The sequence below is a fragment of the Daldinia decipiens genome (assembly GCF_022478715.1).
Source record: "Daldinia decipiens strain CBS 113046 unplaced genomic scaffold F4813scaffold_13, whole genome shotgun sequence".
NCBI classification, from domain to species: domain Eukaryota; kingdom Fungi; phylum Ascomycota; class Sordariomycetes; order Xylariales; family Hypoxylaceae; genus Daldinia; species Daldinia decipiens.
The window spans coordinates 5,929-24,155 of NW_026054556.1; the positions used below are offsets into that span (position 1 = coordinate 5,929).

At 43.5% G+C, this 18,227-nt stretch overlaps 6 protein-coding genes across 6 annotated transcripts; 5 read left to right on the forward strand and 1 right to left on the reverse strand.

Moving 5' to 3' along the window:
- Window positions 1-731: 731 nt before the first annotated feature.
- On the reverse strand, window positions 732-2,082 carry F4813DRAFT_356424 (putative methyltransferase). The gene has a single exon (XM_049242975.1). The coding sequence runs from the start codon at window positions 1,768-1,770 to the stop codon at window positions 952-954; it is 819 nt and encodes a 272-aa protein (XP_049100267.1). The 5' UTR covers window positions 1,771-2,082; the 3' UTR covers window positions 732-951.
- Window positions 2,083-2,191: 109 nt separating this feature from the next.
- Window positions 2,192-3,258, forward strand: F4813DRAFT_45582 (ribonuclease H-like protein). Its single transcript, XM_049248507.1, has 2 exons — window positions 2,192-2,478; window positions 2,546-3,258. The coding sequence occupies exons 1-2, from the start codon at window positions 2,440-2,442 to the stop codon at window positions 3,104-3,106; spliced, it is 600 nt and encodes a 199-aa protein (XP_049100268.1). The 5' UTR covers window positions 2,192-2,439; the 3' UTR covers window positions 3,107-3,258.
- A 473-nt stretch (window positions 3,259-3,731) lies between these two features.
- Window positions 3,732-6,202, forward strand: F4813DRAFT_356426 (phosphoglucomutase 2). The gene is made up of 5 exons (XM_049242976.1): window positions 3,732-3,971; window positions 4,068-4,165; window positions 4,228-4,431; window positions 4,485-5,498; window positions 5,557-6,202. Exons 1-5 carry the CDS (start codon window positions 3,919-3,921, stop codon window positions 5,847-5,849), a joined length of 1,662 nt encoding a protein of 553 aa, XP_049100269.1. The 5' UTR covers window positions 3,732-3,918; the 3' UTR covers window positions 5,850-6,202.
- Window positions 6,203-8,363: 2,161 nt separating this feature from the next.
- F4813DRAFT_395695 (uncharacterized protein) lies at window positions 8,364-9,996 on the forward strand (the record flags this gene model as incomplete). The annotated part of the gene is made up of 4 exons (XM_049247732.1): window positions 8,364-8,556; window positions 8,683-9,032; window positions 9,182-9,872; window positions 9,934-9,996. 4 exons carry the CDS (start codon window positions 8,364-8,366, stop codon window positions 9,981-9,983), a joined length of 1,284 nt encoding a protein of 427 aa, XP_049100270.1. The 3' UTR covers window positions 9,984-9,996.
- A 1,962-nt stretch (window positions 9,997-11,958) lies between these two features.
- On the forward strand, window positions 11,959-14,044 carry F4813DRAFT_45609 (uncharacterized protein). The gene is made up of 2 exons (XM_049248508.1): window positions 11,959-12,002; window positions 12,053-14,044. The coding sequence occupies exon 2, from the start codon at window positions 12,336-12,338 to the stop codon at window positions 13,539-13,541; it is 1,206 nt and encodes a 401-aa protein (XP_049100271.1). The 5' UTR covers window positions 11,959-12,002; window positions 12,053-12,335; the 3' UTR covers window positions 13,542-14,044.
- Window positions 14,026-17,928, forward strand: F4813DRAFT_356429 (DUF699-domain-containing protein). The gene is made up of 7 exons (XM_049242977.1): window positions 14,026-14,142; window positions 14,223-14,568; window positions 14,627-15,137; window positions 15,184-15,489; window positions 15,537-16,537; window positions 16,603-17,348; window positions 17,410-17,928. The coding sequence occupies exons 1-7, from the start codon at window positions 14,126-14,128 to the stop codon at window positions 17,621-17,623; spliced, it is 3,141 nt and encodes a 1,046-aa protein (XP_049100272.1). The 5' UTR covers window positions 14,026-14,125; the 3' UTR covers window positions 17,624-17,928.
- The last annotated feature ends 299 nt before the right edge of the window (window positions 17,929-18,227 follow it).

Here is an 18,227-nt window from a genome sequence, read left to right on the forward strand (position 1 = left end):
CCGCTTTAACGATTAGTTTTAATTTATTTAAATATATTTATTTTGTTTTATTTAACTATTTCCAATATAGGAGTTTTAATCTGTTTGGTAAAGTTTAAAATAAATACATATTTTTCGGGGTTTATTTATTTTTAAATGTTAAGTTATAAAATATTTTACTTTACTTTTAATATTTAATGCGGATAATTATATCTGGTATTTAAAAAAACCGTAAGAATTAAAAAAATAGTTTTAAATAAGTTTTTATTATATAAGTTTATTATAATAATATAAAAATAAAGTAATTATTCCGATAATTTTGTAATAAAAAAAATAAAAAAAATATTTACATTTATTATTATATAATTATAATAAAACTTAAATATAAACTAAACTTATAATTATTAAATAATTATTAATATTATTTAAATATATATAATAATTTAAATGTTATTAAAAAGTTTTTTTTTAATATAAGATGTAAAAAACGTATCTTTTTTATAATTAATATTTATATAATAAAAGTGGTTAATATTTTAATTATCCATAACCGGTGTGGCGGCTACGCTACACTTATGCCTATGGGGCCCGTGCACCGTGCAACATAAATGTAATAATTATAATTAATAAAATAATTTTAATATATAAAATAATTAAATAATATAAAATGATTTAATATATAAAATAATTTCATAGTATAAAATAGTTTTATTTAATAAAATGTAATAAATTAATTATAATATATAGTTTTTATGGAATAGTTTTACCGGATAAAATAATATTATATTTACGGAATAGTTATATGGACCTACCTACCTCCGCTATGGTATATATGGCTTGCAATTCGCAGCTTTACTCAACTCCCCGCGTTACAAATTTGAGTCATCACTGACAGCCAAATGCATACCCCAAATTCTTAGTCTAGTCCTTTCTTGTAGGAGCTCACTACCTAGGTTAACATGTAGTATTCATCTAAGCTCTCTTTTTCCTGAATAAGCCACCAAACCAGCACATTATACCCACCCACTTCTTACTCCTAGGTCCCAACCCTTCAACCATATCGTCTTCCACTGCTCTCTCTCGGATCCCCTCTCCTTCTCCTTCTCCTTCGCCAACTCTTTCAATATCAAATCCATGTTTATTTGCTTCGGCCACTACATCGGCTAAACTATGCGTGTAGCTCGTCGGCCGAATCTTCTTGCCCGTATTAGCGTCGACGAACCCGGCTTGGCTAATTGCACCCATTTGCTCGTGCATATTGGTCAGTAGAAGCACACCGCCCGGCTTTAGGATCTGCGAGACCTGAGAGAAGAATGTTGGCAAAGGTATGTGCTCAATGACTAGAGTAGAGATCACTCCGTCTGCTTGCTGTGCGACAACCGGGGGAGATGACGCAGTCAACATATCGAACACTTCGAGATGCAGTTTCGGAGCTGCCCGCGCTGGGCTGTTAATTGATATACCAACAACATCATCTGCCTTCTGTAGTCGTGATCTCGCGACATCAAGCATGCCTTTGCTAGAGTCTAGCGCGACCACCTCTGCAACATCAGGAACATCGAGAAGCAACATGGTGTTTCGGCCTGTGCCACAGCCGAGGTCGACGACACGCCATGGCCTTGGGGAAGTGATAGATAGCAGGAACTTCGAGAACAGTGCCTTAAGCTCAATAGTATCTAGCGCCTGTAAAAAATTGCCGTCTGTATCGTAAACTGCCGCCCATCGGTCGTAAGCCTCATTCGTGGGTAGGTAGCGGACAGATTGAGAAGGTAAATCGTGAGTAGCTGACATTATTGCTAAGATTTTGATGTGAGATGGGCGGACGTATAAGCTCGGGGGTTTACTCAAGATGTTTCAGGGGTTTATTATATTTATAGATTCTACTAATCCGTAGCTCGTTCACTAATGAGTCATTGGCTTTCTTAGCCAAGGGGTGCACACGTTTACTTGTACATAAGAGTAATAAGAGTTATTTCCTAAACAAATAGCAGTTAACTCGGACTAAGTATAGAATGTTTAGTATAACTAGAAAAATTGTTGATAGGTTCTATTCCATTGGCTAACTGTAGTGGAAACTGTCATAATATCGTTAACAGCTGCAAGCTAGCTGGTTTGTATATACCTTCTCTTTCCTGAGCGATATTGTTAGGATATATACCAATGTAGGTAACCCGTATACGCCAGTTTTTTTTTTTCTTATAAAATCTTGTTGGATTTCCTTGGGTTGTTTCCATCGCCCTAAATGCCTAACTTCCACACGGGTGTGTGTTTAGTGTTATGCTATAATTCGCATGCCATTTCCTATCGATTATATAATCATGTATAAAATTAAAAAAAGACTAACCGCTATTATTTGCTCCCCCAATAAAATGACAATGGGCATCAACGCATCGTATTTACGGTTACAATTGTATCCTCATTTTCATCACTAACCATAAGTTCTCTCTTTCTCGAATAACCATGGCAAGCAATGGTGCGCTAGTATGGATTGACTGCGAGGTAATAAGTTCCATACGTCTCTCAGTACGCAGATTTATGATGACGAAGCTAATACATTAGGGGCTAGATGACGGGTCTTGACCCTGATCGTGAGGAAATCATTGAGATTTTCTGTATTATCACATCGGGTACGCTAGATGTCTTAGACGATAATGGTTGGGGAACCGTCATCCACCAGTCACAGGAGAGGATGGACAAGATGGACGAATGGTGTACGCGGACGCATGGGAATAGCGGCTTGACGGCTGCCGTGGTGTCCTCTAAGGTGACCCCTGAACAAGCAGCAGATGAATTGCTAGCATACATTAAGAAATATGTACCAGAGCGAGGCGCAGTGTTGGCCGGCAATAGTGTACACGCAGACCGAGCATTCCTTCGAAAAGAGCCGTACAAGAAAGTAGTCAGTTACCTACATCACCGAATCCTGGATGTCAGCACTCTAAAGGAGGCCGCGCGGCGATGGTGTCCTAGAAGCATTATAAAAAATGCACCGACAAAGCAGGGACTGCACCAAGCGAAAGAGGATATCCTCGAGAGTATTGCTGAGGCTCGATATTACAAGGAGGTGATTTTCGACCACGCCGTTGAGCACGTTGATAAAGCAAACGACGGGACAAGTCAAGGGTAGACTATATTACGTAGCTGGTAGTCTAACAATGGGCGTATAGCTCAAATCCCTCAAAGTGTTTTAATATTGTATCCAGTAGAATAGATGATACAGTATCGAAATATCTCCAATTTTCAGCATGGCGTTCACGACGGCGTCTGTCGCGGTATCGGAAAAGGCGGGATGCGGTCCATCATTAATATAGATTCGTCAATTCATTTCATTAGTATATGAAAAAAAAAAAGCATTGGGCAGAAATTTCCGTGTGGCAAATTGTTTGGTTAATAATGGAACCCTTCTAATATCGTCTTGCCCAACAGGCACCTAAGATGTTCTCATGGCAATGCAAAGTAACAGAGTTGATTGATTTATATGCTGATTTGTTGATAGGGAGGGCTTAATGTACGATGTGGATCCCATCAGCGCACCATGCTGCCGTTAGGTATGTAGCACCTTTCTATTTATTTCTATATCTGAGGCAGATGTTAAGCAAGTACTATGTTGAATATTAGGTCGGCCACTTCCTTGGTGTTTATACTCCACCACACTTAATGAGATCACATTGCCTTATTGGATCGTTTTATTTGTCGCAACCTTAAAGTAGTGATGTGTTGTGTAACTTGTATGTACTATGGTAATAGGAACTAAGGAGGGTAGCTTGTACGCTACCCCACTAACAACGTCGTCATATGTTTTTTATTGATGTCCCCTCATCCCCTGAACAAGTTTCCATTTTCATAACTTCGCGAGTCTTTCCAAGTTCCCGTACGCAAGTGAACTGCTTGATTTTATTCTGCACTTATTTATAATCTCAGTTCGAGATAGATATCATCATGAGCGTCAAAACCGTCGAGTTCAAGCCCTTTACCGATCAGAAGCCTGGAACGTGCGTAAATAGCTCTATTCAAAGCTACCCCGCTGTCGCTGTCGCTATCGTCAGAACATTATTTTACTCTACGCCCGATTACTAACACACCTCTAGCTCAGGTCTTCGAAAAAAGGTCAAGGTTTTCCAAAAACCTCACTATAGCGAGTCCTTTGTTGCCAGCATTCTCCTCTCTATCCCCGAAGGCGTCGAGGGTGAGTATCTTCAATATACACTGAACACACACAGCAACAATCGCTGAAATTCAACATCTCAGGTTCATTCCTGGTTATCGGAGGTGATGGCCGATTCTGGAACCCCGAGGTTATCCAGCTAATTGCGAAGATTGGTGCCGGATACGGGGTCAAGAAGTTGTTAATTGGCCAGAATGGCATTTTGTCTACCCCGGCTGCTAGTCATGTCATTCGAAAACGAAAGGCTACGGGAGGCATTCTCTTGACTGCCAGTCACAACCCCGGTGGTAAGTCCATTACATTCAATTACAATTACATTCCTAATCTGTGGCTTTCACAGGTCCCGACCAAGATTTCGGCATCAAGTATAACCTGTCCAATGGCGGTCCCGCTCCGGAAAGTGTAACGAACAAGATTTTCGAAGCCTCAAAAACCCTCACCTCCTACAAGGTTGCCGATATTCCCGACGTAGATATAACTACAGTTGGGACCAAGACCTACGGTAGCCTAGAAGTCGAAATCGTCGACAGCACAGCAGACTATGTCCAGATGCTCAAGGATATCTTTGACTTCCCCCTAATCAAGAAGTTCTTCACCGAAAACCCCGACTTCAAGGTTCTCTTCGATGGTCTACACGGTGTTACAGGTCCATATGGAAAAGCAATCTTCGAGCAGGAGTTAGGACTCTCCGACTCTACCCAAAACTGTGTCCCCAAACCCGATTTCAACGGTGGGCACCCAGACCCCAATCTCACCTACGCTCATTCTCTAGTGGAAGTCGTCGATAAGAATTCTATCCCCTTCGGTGCAGCGTCTGATGGTGATGGTGACCGAAACATGATCTATGGTGCCGGAGCGTTCGTATCACCCGGTGATAGTCTAGCGATCATAGCCCACCATGCACAACTCATCCCCTACTTCAAGAAACAGGGTGTGTATGGATTAGCCCGCAGTATGCCAACGTCTGGAGCTGTCGATCTTGTTGCTAAGGCTCAAGGTCTGAACTCCTACGAGGTACCAACAGGTTGGAAATTCTTCTGTGCCCTTTTCGACGCAAATAAGTTAAGTATCTGTGGTGAGGAGAGCTTCGGTACCGGTAGCAACCATGTTCGCGAGAAGGATGGACTATGGGCTGTCGTAGCATGGCTTAACATCATTGCCGGTTTAGGGGAGGCCCACCCCGAGACTAAGCCAAGCATCAAACAGATTCAGCAGGACTTCTGGAAGACCTATGGCCGGGTGTTCTTTACCCGCTACGACTACGAAAATGTTGACTCTGACGGCGCAAACAAGGTTGTCAAAACACTAGAAGACCTTGTCGCCGATCCTAACTTTAAGGGAAGCAAGATAGGGGGTATGTAAACACTGTCCTAGGCTGTAAGCTAAAATTTATACTGACATACGTTTAACAGAACGCACGGTAACTGACGCTGGTAACTTCTCCTATACTGACCTGGATGGCTCCGTCGCTTCAAACCAGGGTCTTTACGCCCGCTTCGATAGCGGCAGTCGAGTCGTTGTCAGACTTTCAGGAACTGGATCATCCGGTGCAACCATTCGTCTATATATCGAGAAGTACAGCAACGACCCCTCAACTTATAGCCAAGACGCCCAGGACTTCCTCAAGGATGAAATCAAATTTGCCACAGATCTGTTGAAGTTCAAGGAATACGTGGGACGCGACGAGCCAGACGTGAAGACGTAGACGAGACTATACGGCTTAACGAAGTTGAAACTTTGGAAGCAGGGAGTAAAATCGGTTATAGGGGTAATTATTGGAGCTTATTTGCTAAAGAAATCACGTAATTACCACTAGTATATTTCAAAGGAAATACAAAAGTTTCAGGGCAAGTTACTAGGTAATATGGCCGAGGAAATCACTCTAGCTTGATATAATGCATTAGGAATTCGCTCAATCAGTAAGTGTATAGATGCCCATTTCAAAAAAAAGTTACCGTACATAGGGAGACTCCTGTCACTCCCAACAAGTTTTAGCCATGCTTAGCTGCTGCTGCTCACCTATTCAACAAGCATATTTTGGTTTACTTTAATCCTTCAATGAAATATTTCTTCTTTAAAATAAATCATAAAATTGTGTAGGGAAAGCTTTCATGAGGATAGGGAGGGAGGTGGGGTGGAGGAGGGTGTTAGGTATAATTTGTCTTTCTTAAGTTCAATATTACTTTTGCCTGTAAAATATGGTATTGAATATAAGTGATAACGATGCATCCATCTCTGGATCATCTGACAGGTGTTAGCTAAGCACTGGACAGCTGCTGACTTTTGAAAGAAACCTCCGTACTAACCGCCGTACTAGCCGCCGGACCACTGCCGGACCAAAGTGGGGCAATATTTACGGCCGGAAGACGCCCTCCGGCCTTGCAAGCGGAATACCGGACGGCTTAAAGCAAACCTCCGACGTCTTAGTAGCGGCCTGAATAGGAGCGGATCTGGAAAGTTAACAGAAACGGCTAAAATATTATCACATGTGCATTTTGTCACAGAGAAAGGGGCGCCAGTGCGTTCAAGCCTGTTATACTTGTTCTTTCATTCTTTTTAACACAACCAACTATGTTCCTATTAGATCTGGACACCATATATGATTAATCACATATAATACGCCATACTTTATGAAATTAAATTTTTGAAATATTGGGAAACAAAATATAAAAGGTATCTATCTATTAATCTTTAAACTAGGTAACTTCACGCGCCACATATCCTCAGGAAAGTGTTTGCAAGAACTAGCCCTTCTCCCTCGCCCCCGACAATAAATGTACCAACCAATTAACCAACTGATTGGTAGGTATATATGTATATTGCTCTTTCCTATCCTAAGAATGTACATATTGGAGTCACTCTTTTCTTCGAAAGTGATTTTCTTTGTTAATATGGTAGGGCTCTGGCAAAACACCCTAAGAGCATAAATAATCTTCAGAAGCACCCAAATAAGGTAATTAGCATAAAAAACTTACCTACCATCTCTACCTTGCACAAATATCGATGATATCAAAGCAATAAAGTAGAGGAAGGCGAGAATATCATGGCATCCTCTGCAGAGCCAGGAACTAAATACACGCGACGATATCCCAAATAAGCAGCTGACCATCAGTAACCCCATTTGTCTACAGGTAGCTGGTAGGAGTATATATAAGATACTCCATCAAATTCGAGTCATTTTATCATTAATTTAGTTTGAAGGATGCCACCAACGTTAGACGAGATGTATGTTTTTGTATTGGTGTTGAGTTATCTGGTCATGTAGTAATTTAATCTGAGAGAGACGAAGGAGGAAAAGCCAGCCTTGATATGATGTACGGTTTTAGATGGTACTTTCCGTTGCTTTTAAATGCTCCTTAGTGACTGTAGATGATGTATATTGCACTTAGAGACACCTGCATATGACTTACTGTCTTGAACTTATTGATATCTTTTAGGTACCCAAAATATCAAGTACCTTCGTTACCTTAACTACCGCACCTACTTCCTCTGCCACCTGTGATCCTTTTTTCTGCCAATTTAAACCGTTAAAATACAACTGACTGATTCTCGGAGGAAGGCAACAAGGTAGGCGGTGGCATAAAAGTGGTGGGACTTGCTAGAATTGCAATTTCCTTCCTACTTCCTTTCCTTTCATTCACTTCTTGTCAACCAAACACTGCACAGCTGCCACCTTAGAAGGCGTCCTAGAGAAGCCTACCTTCCCCCAACTTCTCCGTACCATACAAATGGGTGACATCTTGCCTCTTTTACCACATCAGTAGGTAGAAGCGCTTGTGGGTGCCTTCTCGGAATTCCGCAAATACTGGTTTTGGTCCTCAGGCAGTTCGATTTCTTAGAGAGGACATTACTCTTCATCCTTTCTGAACCTTCCTTCTTTACTTTCCACCTCTTCATCATCAATATTTCAACCTTACACTCCGAGATAACTTCTCTACCTTAAGGACTAGCCAGTACCTCTGCGTTGTTGCCACGCGCTACTCTCTTCCCTTCTATTGGTATCGTTTCTTCCCCGTTACTACTAAGCGCGCCTTGGATGCGTATTTCATCAACTGAATTCTTTTACGCACTCGATCACGAGTCGGATAACATCAAGTTCGCGTTTGAGCATTACCCATATCTACCAACTGCTCTTGAATAATTTCACCTCCCAAGGGCACATTGACTATTTATAAGAGATAGTCATTCCTGAATTTACAGAAGTCAGATAGCAGCAAAGATGGCTTCTACATCGGCTGTTCCCGCTAACCATTCGTTGCACGATATGATGCACGATTTGATGCTCAAATCCGACGAAACTGAGGACGACGGTATATCAAGAGAACTCGACCTAACCGAGGTCGGAATTATCAGGAAGCTTCGTTGGCATATCGACCGTATACCCATTCTGGAAAAATTCCGCAGGTCGGTTGGTGAGTCTCCATGAAATTTTGCTTTTATCCCATCCCAAAAATCAATGTAACTCATGTCTACCTAATTCCTGCTACTTTAGTTATCAGCTTTTGTTGTACTATCTAACATGGTATTAATTTGACTAGACATGGCAGCAATGCCAACCAATCGTGAAGAGTATCTCAGAACGAAGCTGCATCAAGCGTACCCGAAATTGCATGCTACTGTTCTGAAGAATATATCTGCCGAGGGTCAGAAACTTGTTAGCCCCGAGAAGATCAAGGAGATTGCCGAGATCTTCCTCCAGATAGCTGGGGGATTTCACAAGAAGTGGTTCTGGACTTATGACGATAGATTCAATATACGGTTGACGAAGTTTCGGAACACTCCACCGACCGTGTCATACCCGGAGACATTCCACCTGTTCCCAAAACTCCCGTCGGAGTTGAGACATATGATCTGGGGTTTCGCGGTGTGGACACAAGACAGATTCGTGGTATGTTTCAGAATTCATTTATTCTCTCTTACCTGTCTTAAGTGACAACCAATTCCCTGGCTTGTTTGGGAAGCCCTACTCCGAAGACATATTAAACCTCGTAATGCTCGTCATTCTATGATGGTAATTGCTAACTATTGTTGCTATAGGACACGTATCGCCTACGCAGAATCAAGTCAGCTCCTTGCCCTGCCTTATTCCTTACTTGTAAGGAGGCTAAACTCCATGCGACTAAGATGTACAAGCGAGTCAGGAACGGAGACCTTCTTTATGGAAAGATCATGCCGGCTTCCCGTAAGGTGAGGGGACCACTTATTTCGTTTGAAAACGATATCGTGATGATAGGCGACTGGGAACTCTGGAATTCCCTCGGGAAACCTTATCCCAAAGAGATAGTCAAACTACAGGCAATGGGGTTGCCTCTGCGACCTATTCATAAACGCATCGAGAAACTGAGCACATGGGGTTTCCACCGAGTTCTCCTAGAGCGCCCCCACTACGTGCATCCCGAATTGTTATTCTACAAGAATTCACGCAGGCATCTCACCAACTTCACGAAATACGGCGTACGCTGTGATTGGGGTTGGACCTGGACGGATAATATGGAAGAGGTATGGACTGTCGATGGAGTCCATAACTACATCGATGATAGCGTCAGAAAATACATCGCTCGTGTTTTCCCGCCAGTCCCCGGCGATGACTGTATCTGTTCCCTCTGCGAGCGAGCCGATCTTGCGAATGGGGAGCCGCTTCTTTACCAGAAGCCAGATCCTTCTGATTTTGAGGAGCATGAGAGAATCTTCGAAACGATTGACGCCGGATACTACTGGGGAGGAAACCGTATGTGACGTATCAAAATCCTAAACTTTATTAAAAAAAATTACTAACTATATAATTATAGCAATGAGCATGGCACAGGGGCTCCGGCTCAGCAATATGCAACTTCTGTGAAGCCTGTACAAGGACTCCTTACATCGAACCTACGACCGGATCCAAGCTCCTTTATAAGTCACCATAGCAGACGGGTTAGATATATTCGTACTCGTTGGACATTTATTGTCCTCAGATCTCATAGCTGCAGTCTCGCAGCTCTATATCTCAAGTTTCTCGTCAAGGGTCACTTATTTACGACTCCAGCACGAGGTTTTCGCGGTTTCTTTTTTTTTACAGTTTTTCATTCATGGTTTCTCGGCAACGATTCTAATACGCGTCTTTATTCGGAAAAAAAAGAAGAAAAAAAGGATTTTTTCCCCCGGCACGGTTCTTCATTTATTGTTTTTCGTTGAAAGCTCCATACACAGTTTCTCACTCGGTCGCGGTTCATTTTGGGGCCCGTTTACGACCATATTTTACGTCGATGGCCTACTTTACATGCATCACTCCTCTTGCGGCTTTCATATGCGATTCATCATTTGCGATTCAGCACCCCAGTTCAAGTTGACTTTATCAACGGGCCCAATGCCTGGTTTATCTCCCTGACTTTGATCATCAACACTGATCCATGGACGCCATCCAAGTACAACTCTACATATGCACTTACAGCCATGATACCCAGTTTTCATCTGCATCTAGGATTCCTCGCCAATGATTTCTGGTCAACCTCTTTTTCTTTAGGATGACTTACCCGAAACTTGGAAATATACCTCTTTGTGACTTTTGTCCATGGCCTCGTTTGCGGCATTTAAAAGTCCTCGTTGATGGTTTTATTCTCTGCCGTTCGTTGGTGGACTTTTGCGGCCTCACGCCGATAAGTTCTTTTGACAACTACCTGCTCATCTTGAGTAATTGGCAATAGCCTAGACACTCTAACTGAGCGCCAGGTATAAGATTGCACAATCGTCTTGTTATGGGACAAGCCTATTCTTTATGGGCACCCTCTTGCATGTCACCTCTTAGCTCTTTCTTTCATAAACAAGCTAATTTGCACTATGTACACTAGTTACAGTTCTTAAACTTAAGACTGTAGTTGCTATATTTCATATTGATTCACGATGTTACTAAAAAGCACGCCTTTCGAGGAGGGGAAAAAAGAAGAAAAAAAAACTCTGTTACGTAGGTCTCGGTTCTAGGGAGACTAGATACAAGCAAATAATAAGCATTGGCAATTTCCTAATGAATTGTATTAAAGACAAAGCTGGCTGGCCTTAATAAGAAGGTATTAATGCTGATTATATATGCCGTAAAGATCGTCAAACTGCACATATAAAATCTTTATTTATATTTTTCTGTATTTAGATGCTGCTAAAGCAAACGCGTTATCAGACACTCATTATACGCACCCCGTGATAGGGCAGATTGCTCTGAGCTGTTTAATTGGTTGTATCTAGGGTTGGGGCTCTTGGAAACGGTAGCTGGGAATACGAAGTGGGGGAATGCAGTATCTCATTCTAGATTCTCAGAAATCATCTACTAAGACGCGGTAGTTAAAGAGATGCCGCGTAACTGGTAGGATTAGAAAGCAAGGTAACACCGCATGGGTGAGAGACGTTGTGTATTACTAGGTCTAAAGCAAAATCTCTCATTTTCAGATGGTTATTCTAGAGTGATTCTACCGGGCCTTTTGGAGATACTCCACCATTTTTTCATTGGCACATCTTGAAAACGTATGCAATTCGTAAGCACTTGAGTAAATGAGCAGCCTATCATCGCTTTTTACGACACGCTATGTTATCAGCCTTCTCAAAAAGTCCCAACTCTTCTGTGTACCTAATGTACTAATGTACTTACGTCTGTATGATCTGGTTCCGTGATTTACGTCTACGCTGACGAGAGCATGGTGTTTTTACTGGTTCAGCTGGCTGATCATTATGACGCGGAAGAAGAATCCTAGGTACGTAAATGACTAAATGGAAAACTCCCTGACATCTTTTCGTCCGGAGATCAAACCAAGGTTGCCAAGATGGGCCCAGCCTGTTGGTTCCCGAGGGTTATATGTGGCTTAGGAAGTCGGTTGTTACCGGGCTTGAATAGGTGATTGATGCTGCCCTACGACTAAGAATAGATTACACTAACCTAGGAAGCTGGTATTATTGATGTGCTGACCACCTTGTTCTACCTACTTGTCAACCATCAACCATCTTGTTCTACCCATCAATCACCTTGCTAGGCTCTGTACGACAATAAGCCTCCCAACCTATTCCTTTCGCGCAGCGATAAATATGCGATCGGCTGAGCAGGCTTGCGTATAATAAAACCGAGGGAGATTATTCTTCTGATCATCAACTTACTTTTTTTCATCATCGCCTCAAGTTAATTACCTACCCAAATTACGAGGCAAGAATATCGAAATTCGGGTTGCCCGCGATGGTACTTAAAAAGAAAGAAGTATATACGGTAATAACACCCATTCCTAGCTTTATACCCCGCCAGCTAGCAATCGACATTCTCCACAGCCACGGCGAAGTCATAACGCTGAATCCCCTCGTACTCGAGTACAAACAAATCAAGGCACCTCGCGATGCCGTGTCCGATGAATTTTTCTCAACGTGGTATGAAATACACGAGCGAATTCAATACGTCCCTGGCATAGGAAGATTTGGGTCTGGGAAGATCACGTTTAACGGTTGCTTTCACGATCTCCCATGGGGTCTACAAACGCACATTTACGCGCCGATGGGTGTCGACCTCCGAAACAAGTATCGCATTGGAGGAAACCAACCCGGTGTTGAGCCTCCGGAACATCAAGAGATTGGACTTGCTGCGCTCGGTGCACCAACCAATGGACTTTACCTGAGAGAGGACATCGAAATACGATGTAATATTACTATGGTCGGTATAGTAAAGGCGCAGATGAAAACGGCCAGTAAAGAAATGATACAGAGAATCATTAAAAAGGCAGAATTACTTGATGCCGGAATATTACAAGGAATGATCGAGGACGGGAAGATTAGAACGTTCAATCCTAATAATAGTACTTACACTGGTGGACTGAGTGTAGGCGCAGGGATGAAATCACCACCACTATCACCAGCAAGCCCATATCATCCGCCACCAATGTCGCCATCAATACCATACCAAGTCCCAAGGCCGATATCACTACAGCAGGGAAGTCGACCAGGAACAGCAAATTCAATGAGCTACCCAGCGCATTGGCAGGCTCAATTCCAGCAAATCGATTCGAACGCCATTATGGAATTACCCGGTGATTTCCACCATCCGCAGTCATCACCACACTTACAACCGCCTTACTCGTCACCAACATACCCGCAGCAAGGCCGGAATTCCCCATCTTCGGTGCAATCCCACTCTCCTGAGCTCAAATCTTGGGGGTGGTCTCAAGGCCAACCGAGTCCGTCCCTCCTGAGCTCCCGGCCTACCTCGTACTCTTCGGATACGGGCAGTGCCGGTTTCGCGTCTCCCGGGCTAGATCACAAGGGATTCGCAGCTGAATTACCAACTCATCAGGAGACCACGGAGGAGCATCGCCACCAGGGCGCATATAATAATGACCCGCAACCGAATCGGGGCTATGCGTATAACCCGGCAGATTATGCGCAAGTTCGGCACTAGATGAGGGAAGAGTACGGAAAAGGAACGGGTTGTTAGACAGGACTGGCTGTTGTATCATTTCGGGTTAGGTCTGGCGGTATTATGATTCCCTCTATTTCTAGGACAGGCCGTTTGGCGTTATCCGTATGAAAGATTCCTCAAACATGAGGAATTCTAAGTTGGCGACGGGTTTACGGGTTTACCACGCCTTGAGTGCGAAGCTGATTACACGAGGAAAATCTGTCTCTATTGACATTCTGCTACGTTCATAGCCTCCGTCTAATATACGTGATTGATTCTTTTGGATTGGAAGGCTTATTTATAAGTGACTGATACGTATGTATGTTAGGTAGGTAGATCTTGCATTTTGAAGTTGCAGCTAGGAGGTTAGGTACCTAGGTATGTACCTCTATATATGAGGTAACCCATGGAAATTAGTGTAGAAGTACAACAGTACTTAGTGGGGTACCGCCCGGCAGAAATACTTCACCGCCTGGCAGAATAATGTTTCTTTGGGGAACTTTTTTTGCGCCGACTAGGATCCAAAACCAAGCTTCGCTCACGATTTTCGGTCTGAGAGAATCGCACAGGAGCAGGACGTCAAGATGGTGCGAAAAGCTGTGTAAGTGATATATATTATACGTTCAATTTTCAATATATAACATCAATTCTCTGGAAATAACTAACGGTATTATCTTCTAGAGATTCGCGCATTCCTACTCTAATTCGAAATGGCCTCGCCGAGCACAAGCGCAGCTTCTTCATCGTGGTCGGTGACCGATCGAAGGATGTCATCGTCCAGCTTCACTACATAATGTCCCAGACGGATTTGCGCCAGAACAAATCTGTACTATGGGCCTACAAAAACAAGCTTCTCGGCTTCACCAGTCACCGAAAAAAGCGAGAGGCTAAGATCAAGAAAGAGATCAAGCGCGGTATTCGAGAAGCCAATTCAGAAGACCCTTTCGAACTCTTCGTCTCGTTACACGATGTTAGATATGTATATTACAAGGAGACCGACAAAATCCTTGGTAGGACGTTTGGCATGGTAAGAAGTCGAGACCAACACGCCGTACGTTGCGCGCATACTAATTCCTTTTCTATAGTGTATCCTACAAGATTTCGAGGCCCTTACTCCCAATACGCTAGCCCGTACTATCGAAACAGTCGAAGGGGGCGGCTTAGTTGTGCTTTTATTAAAAGGAATGGATAGCTTAAGACAACTTTATACCCTCTCGATGGATGTTCACGCGCGCTACAGAACCGAAGCCCACCACGACGTTGTCGCGAGATTCAACGAACGATTCCTGCTATCTCTAGGACGGTGCGAGTCTTGCCTTGTTATTGATGATGAGCTAAATGTTCTCCCTATATCTGGTGGTAGGGGGGTAAAGCCACTACCGCCAAAAGAGGAGAAAAAGTCTCCGGAGCAAATAGAGCTAGAGAAGATTAAGGAGTCGCTTCGGGATACGCAACCGATAGGATCTTTGGTCCAACTTGCCCGGACAAAGGATCAAGCAGATGCTCTCGTTACATTCGTTGATGCCATAGCTTCCAAGACACTTCGCAATACTGTCTCATTAACTGCGGCCCGTGGTCGTGGTAAATCAGCAGCTTGTATGTTTCCTAATCTACTCCACAAGCAACTGACTAACTGAAGTAGTGGGTGTTGCTATTGCTGCTGCTGTATCTTATGGCTATAGTAACATATTCGTTACATCACCTTCTCCGGAAAATTTAGGCACGCTATTCGAATTCGTATTCAAAGCATTCGACGCCTTGAACTATCAAGACCATACGGATTATTCCATTATTCAGTCTACGAACCCTGACTTCAAGAAGGCAATCGTCAGGGTCAACATTTTCCGGAATCACCGACAGACTATACAATACATACGACCGCAAGATGCCCACGTCCTAGGACAAGCAGAGCTGGTTATCATTGATGAAGCAGCCGCCATTCCACTACGTAAGGTTTCTTCCTCCACTTCATAAGTATGTGCTAATACCCGAAAGCGCTGGTGCGAAAGCTCTTGGGACCTTACACAGTATTCATGGCCTCTACAATAAGCGGCTATGAAGGTACTGGGCGATCTCTATCACTCAAACTAATAAAACAGCTAAAGGAGCAGGCAGCAACTAGTGTGGCGCAGGATGGTGAAACGCGAAGTCCAAGATCTCTAAAAGAAGTCACTCTTGCTGAGCCGATACGTTACGGGAAGGGCGATGCAGTCGAGAAGTGGTTGAACGCACTTCTCTGCTTGGACGTGACCCCTTCGAAACCAAAGAACAGCGTATTCCCAGATCCTTCTCAATGTCAGCTGTTACATGTCAACCGGGATACGCTTTTCTCCTTCCATCCAGTACCAGAGAGATTTCTTCGACAGATGGTAGCCCTCTTCGTCACCAGTCACTACAAAAATTCTCCCGATGACCTTCAGCTTCTTAGCGACGCTCCAGCGCACGAGCTCTTTGTGTTAACCTCGTCTACAATTCAAGAAAATGGTCTGCCCGAGCCTCTATGCGTTGTTCAGATAGCACTAGAAGGAAATATTAGCAAGAAGAGTGTGATGGCTGGTTTAGACCGAGGTCAGAGGCCTGCTGGAGACTTGATTCCTTGGCTAGTCAGTCAGCAATTCCAAGACGATTTTGCTTCTCTCTCTGGTGCTCGCGTAGTTCGAATAGCAACCCATCCAGATTGTGTTTCTATGGGATACGGCTCGAAAGCGCTCGAGCTTCTTATCGACTACTATGAAGGCAAATTCGTAAACTTAGGAGAAGACAACGACGTCTTAGCCAAGAACACTGATAGCATGGCTATAGATGCCACAGAAGGCGAAAGCGGTGGTCTGCTTCATGAAGATATCAAGATTCGAGATATCGATAAGATGCAACCCTTATTCTCGAGACTGGCGGAACGCAAGGCAGAGAATCTCGAATATGTTGGTGTGAGCTATGGGTTAACTCAAGCGCTCCATAAGTTCTGGTCGCGCGCCCTATTCATACCAGTATACTTGGTAAGATTCCTAAATCCGAAGCAATTCCTCCTATATGCTAAACCTTTAAACTAACACTCTCACAGAGACAAACAGCTAATGATTTAACCGGCGAGCACACCTGCGTCATGCTTAGGCCACTAAAAGATGACCGAGAATGGCTTGGAGCTTTCGCTGCCGACTTCCATCGCCGTTTCCTTGCTCTACTATCATACAGATTCCGCGATTTCCCGTGTGTTCTCGCATTAAGTATAGATCAATCTGCCACAACCGGTGCTCAGCTGGATCCGACAAACCAGCTGCCTGAGTTAACAAAATCAGAATTAGACAGGGCCCTAACGCCATTCGATTGCAAGAGATTGGAATCTTATGCCAGGGGTGTATTAGATCATCACGCCATTCTAGATCTTGTGCCCAAACTAGCAGACCTCTACTTCACGGGCCCTCTAAAGCCAAGCATTAAGCTCACAGGCGTACAGCGGGCCCTTTTGCTTGGAATTGGCTTGCAGCGCAAGGATGTGGGGGCTATCTGTACAGAGCTATCCTTGGAGTCATCACAGGGCTTGGCCATGTTTATGAAAATCATACGAAAGATCACAGCACACTTCTCGACGTTGATTTCTTCCGCCGTCGAAGCTGATATGCCAAAATCAGATGCGATTGGTGTTAGTAGGGAAAATGCGTCTGGAGTACACGAAGACGAAGTAGTAGACGACAAATATGCACCCCTCGAAACGAGCTTAGATGATGAGTTAGATGAGGCTGGAGATGAAGCATTGCAAGAATTGCGGGCGAAGCAGAGGGAACTCATTGACTCTCTCCCTCTTGACCAGTAAGATCAACCTCACCCCCCAGTAGCTTAAGGAGATCAATTTACTTACATTATACCACAGGTATGAGATTGAGGGTGATGCGCCCGGCTGGGAGGAAGCAGAGAAGCAAGTATTAAAGGCCACCAAGAAGGGCCAATCTAATCCAGTTGTCAGCGTGAAAGCAAAGCAGTCCAAAAGGAAAGCCGGCATGACGGCAGCAGAAGTATACGAGGAAGCATTTGGTGACAAGAGGAACAAGAAAGCCAAGAAGTCTAAGAAAGGCGCAACAGATTGAGGAATTGTCGATTATTACTGGCGCGAGGCACTTTGACGTTCACGAGCTTTGAGGTAACAAGTTCGTATGTATATATCAACACCTAGAAGTGATACCAAATCTATATTCGAGGCAATAGAGCCGCTCATAATCACCGCATCGAAGATGGTCACCCACTTGCCATGTCGACGATCAAAATAACGCAATTTGCAATTATATTACTATTATTAGTAAATAGATTGTCATTTCTAAACGCCTCCAAAGACACGAGGCCGGGACGCAGGGAAAGCTATTTTGTTACCTCGAACCAACCCAGCCAATAGGAGGCATTTTCGCATGCCAATGAGGTAATCGTCCTTGGATCTACATGCCGGCTATTCCAATGGGATCGCATGACTTCTTACATAGTTTAGTTAACACTATAGAAATTTCATAACTCTAGAAATTAATTTGCTTGTGGGGTACATCAAATATATTAATATCCTGCAACACCGATTGCTCTTCTATGCGTTACCTTATGTCCTCTAATACCAAGGCTCGCTTATATCAACTAACACAATGTGGACTTATCTTCATCACTGAACCGATCATTAAGTCGATCTTATAAACCATGTACGTACTGATA

Bases quoted from the DNA above. Each gene is read 5' to 3' on its own strand.
- F4813DRAFT_356424 (XM_049242975.1), bottom strand. From the start codon at position 1,770: ATGTCAGCTACTCACGATTTACCTTCTCAATCTGTCCGCTACCTACCC.
- F4813DRAFT_45582 (XM_049248507.1), top strand. From the start codon at position 2,440: ATGGCAAGCAATGGTGCGCTAGTATGGATTGACTGCGAG. The intron at 2,479-2,545 runs GTAATAAGTTCC...ATTAGGGGCTAG, and splicing joins TAGTATGGATTGACTGCGAG to ATGACGGGTCTTGACCCTGA.
- F4813DRAFT_356426 (XM_049242976.1), top strand. From the start codon at position 3,919: ATGAGCGTCAAAACCGTCGAGTTCAAGCCCTTTACCGATCAGAAGCCT. The intron at 3,972-4,067 runs GTGCGTAAATAG...ACACACCTCTAG, and splicing joins ACCGATCAGAAGCCTGGAAC to CTCAGGTCTTCGAAAAAAGG. The intron at 4,432-4,484 runs GTAAGTCCATTA...TGGCTTTCACAG, and splicing joins TGCCAGTCACAACCCCGGTG to GTCCCGACCAAGATTTCGGC.
- F4813DRAFT_45609 (XM_049248508.1), top strand. From the start codon at position 12,336: ATGGTACTTAAAAAGAAAGAAGTATATACGGTAATAACACCCATTCCT.
- F4813DRAFT_356429 (XM_049242977.1), top strand. The intron at 15,490-15,536 runs GTAAGGTTTCTT...AATACCCGAAAG, and splicing joins AGCAGCCGCCATTCCACTAC to CGCTGGTGCGAAAGCTCTTG. The intron at 17,349-17,409 runs GTAAGATCAACC...ATTATACCACAG, and splicing joins GACTCTCTCCCTCTTGACCA to GTATGAGATTGAGGGTGATG.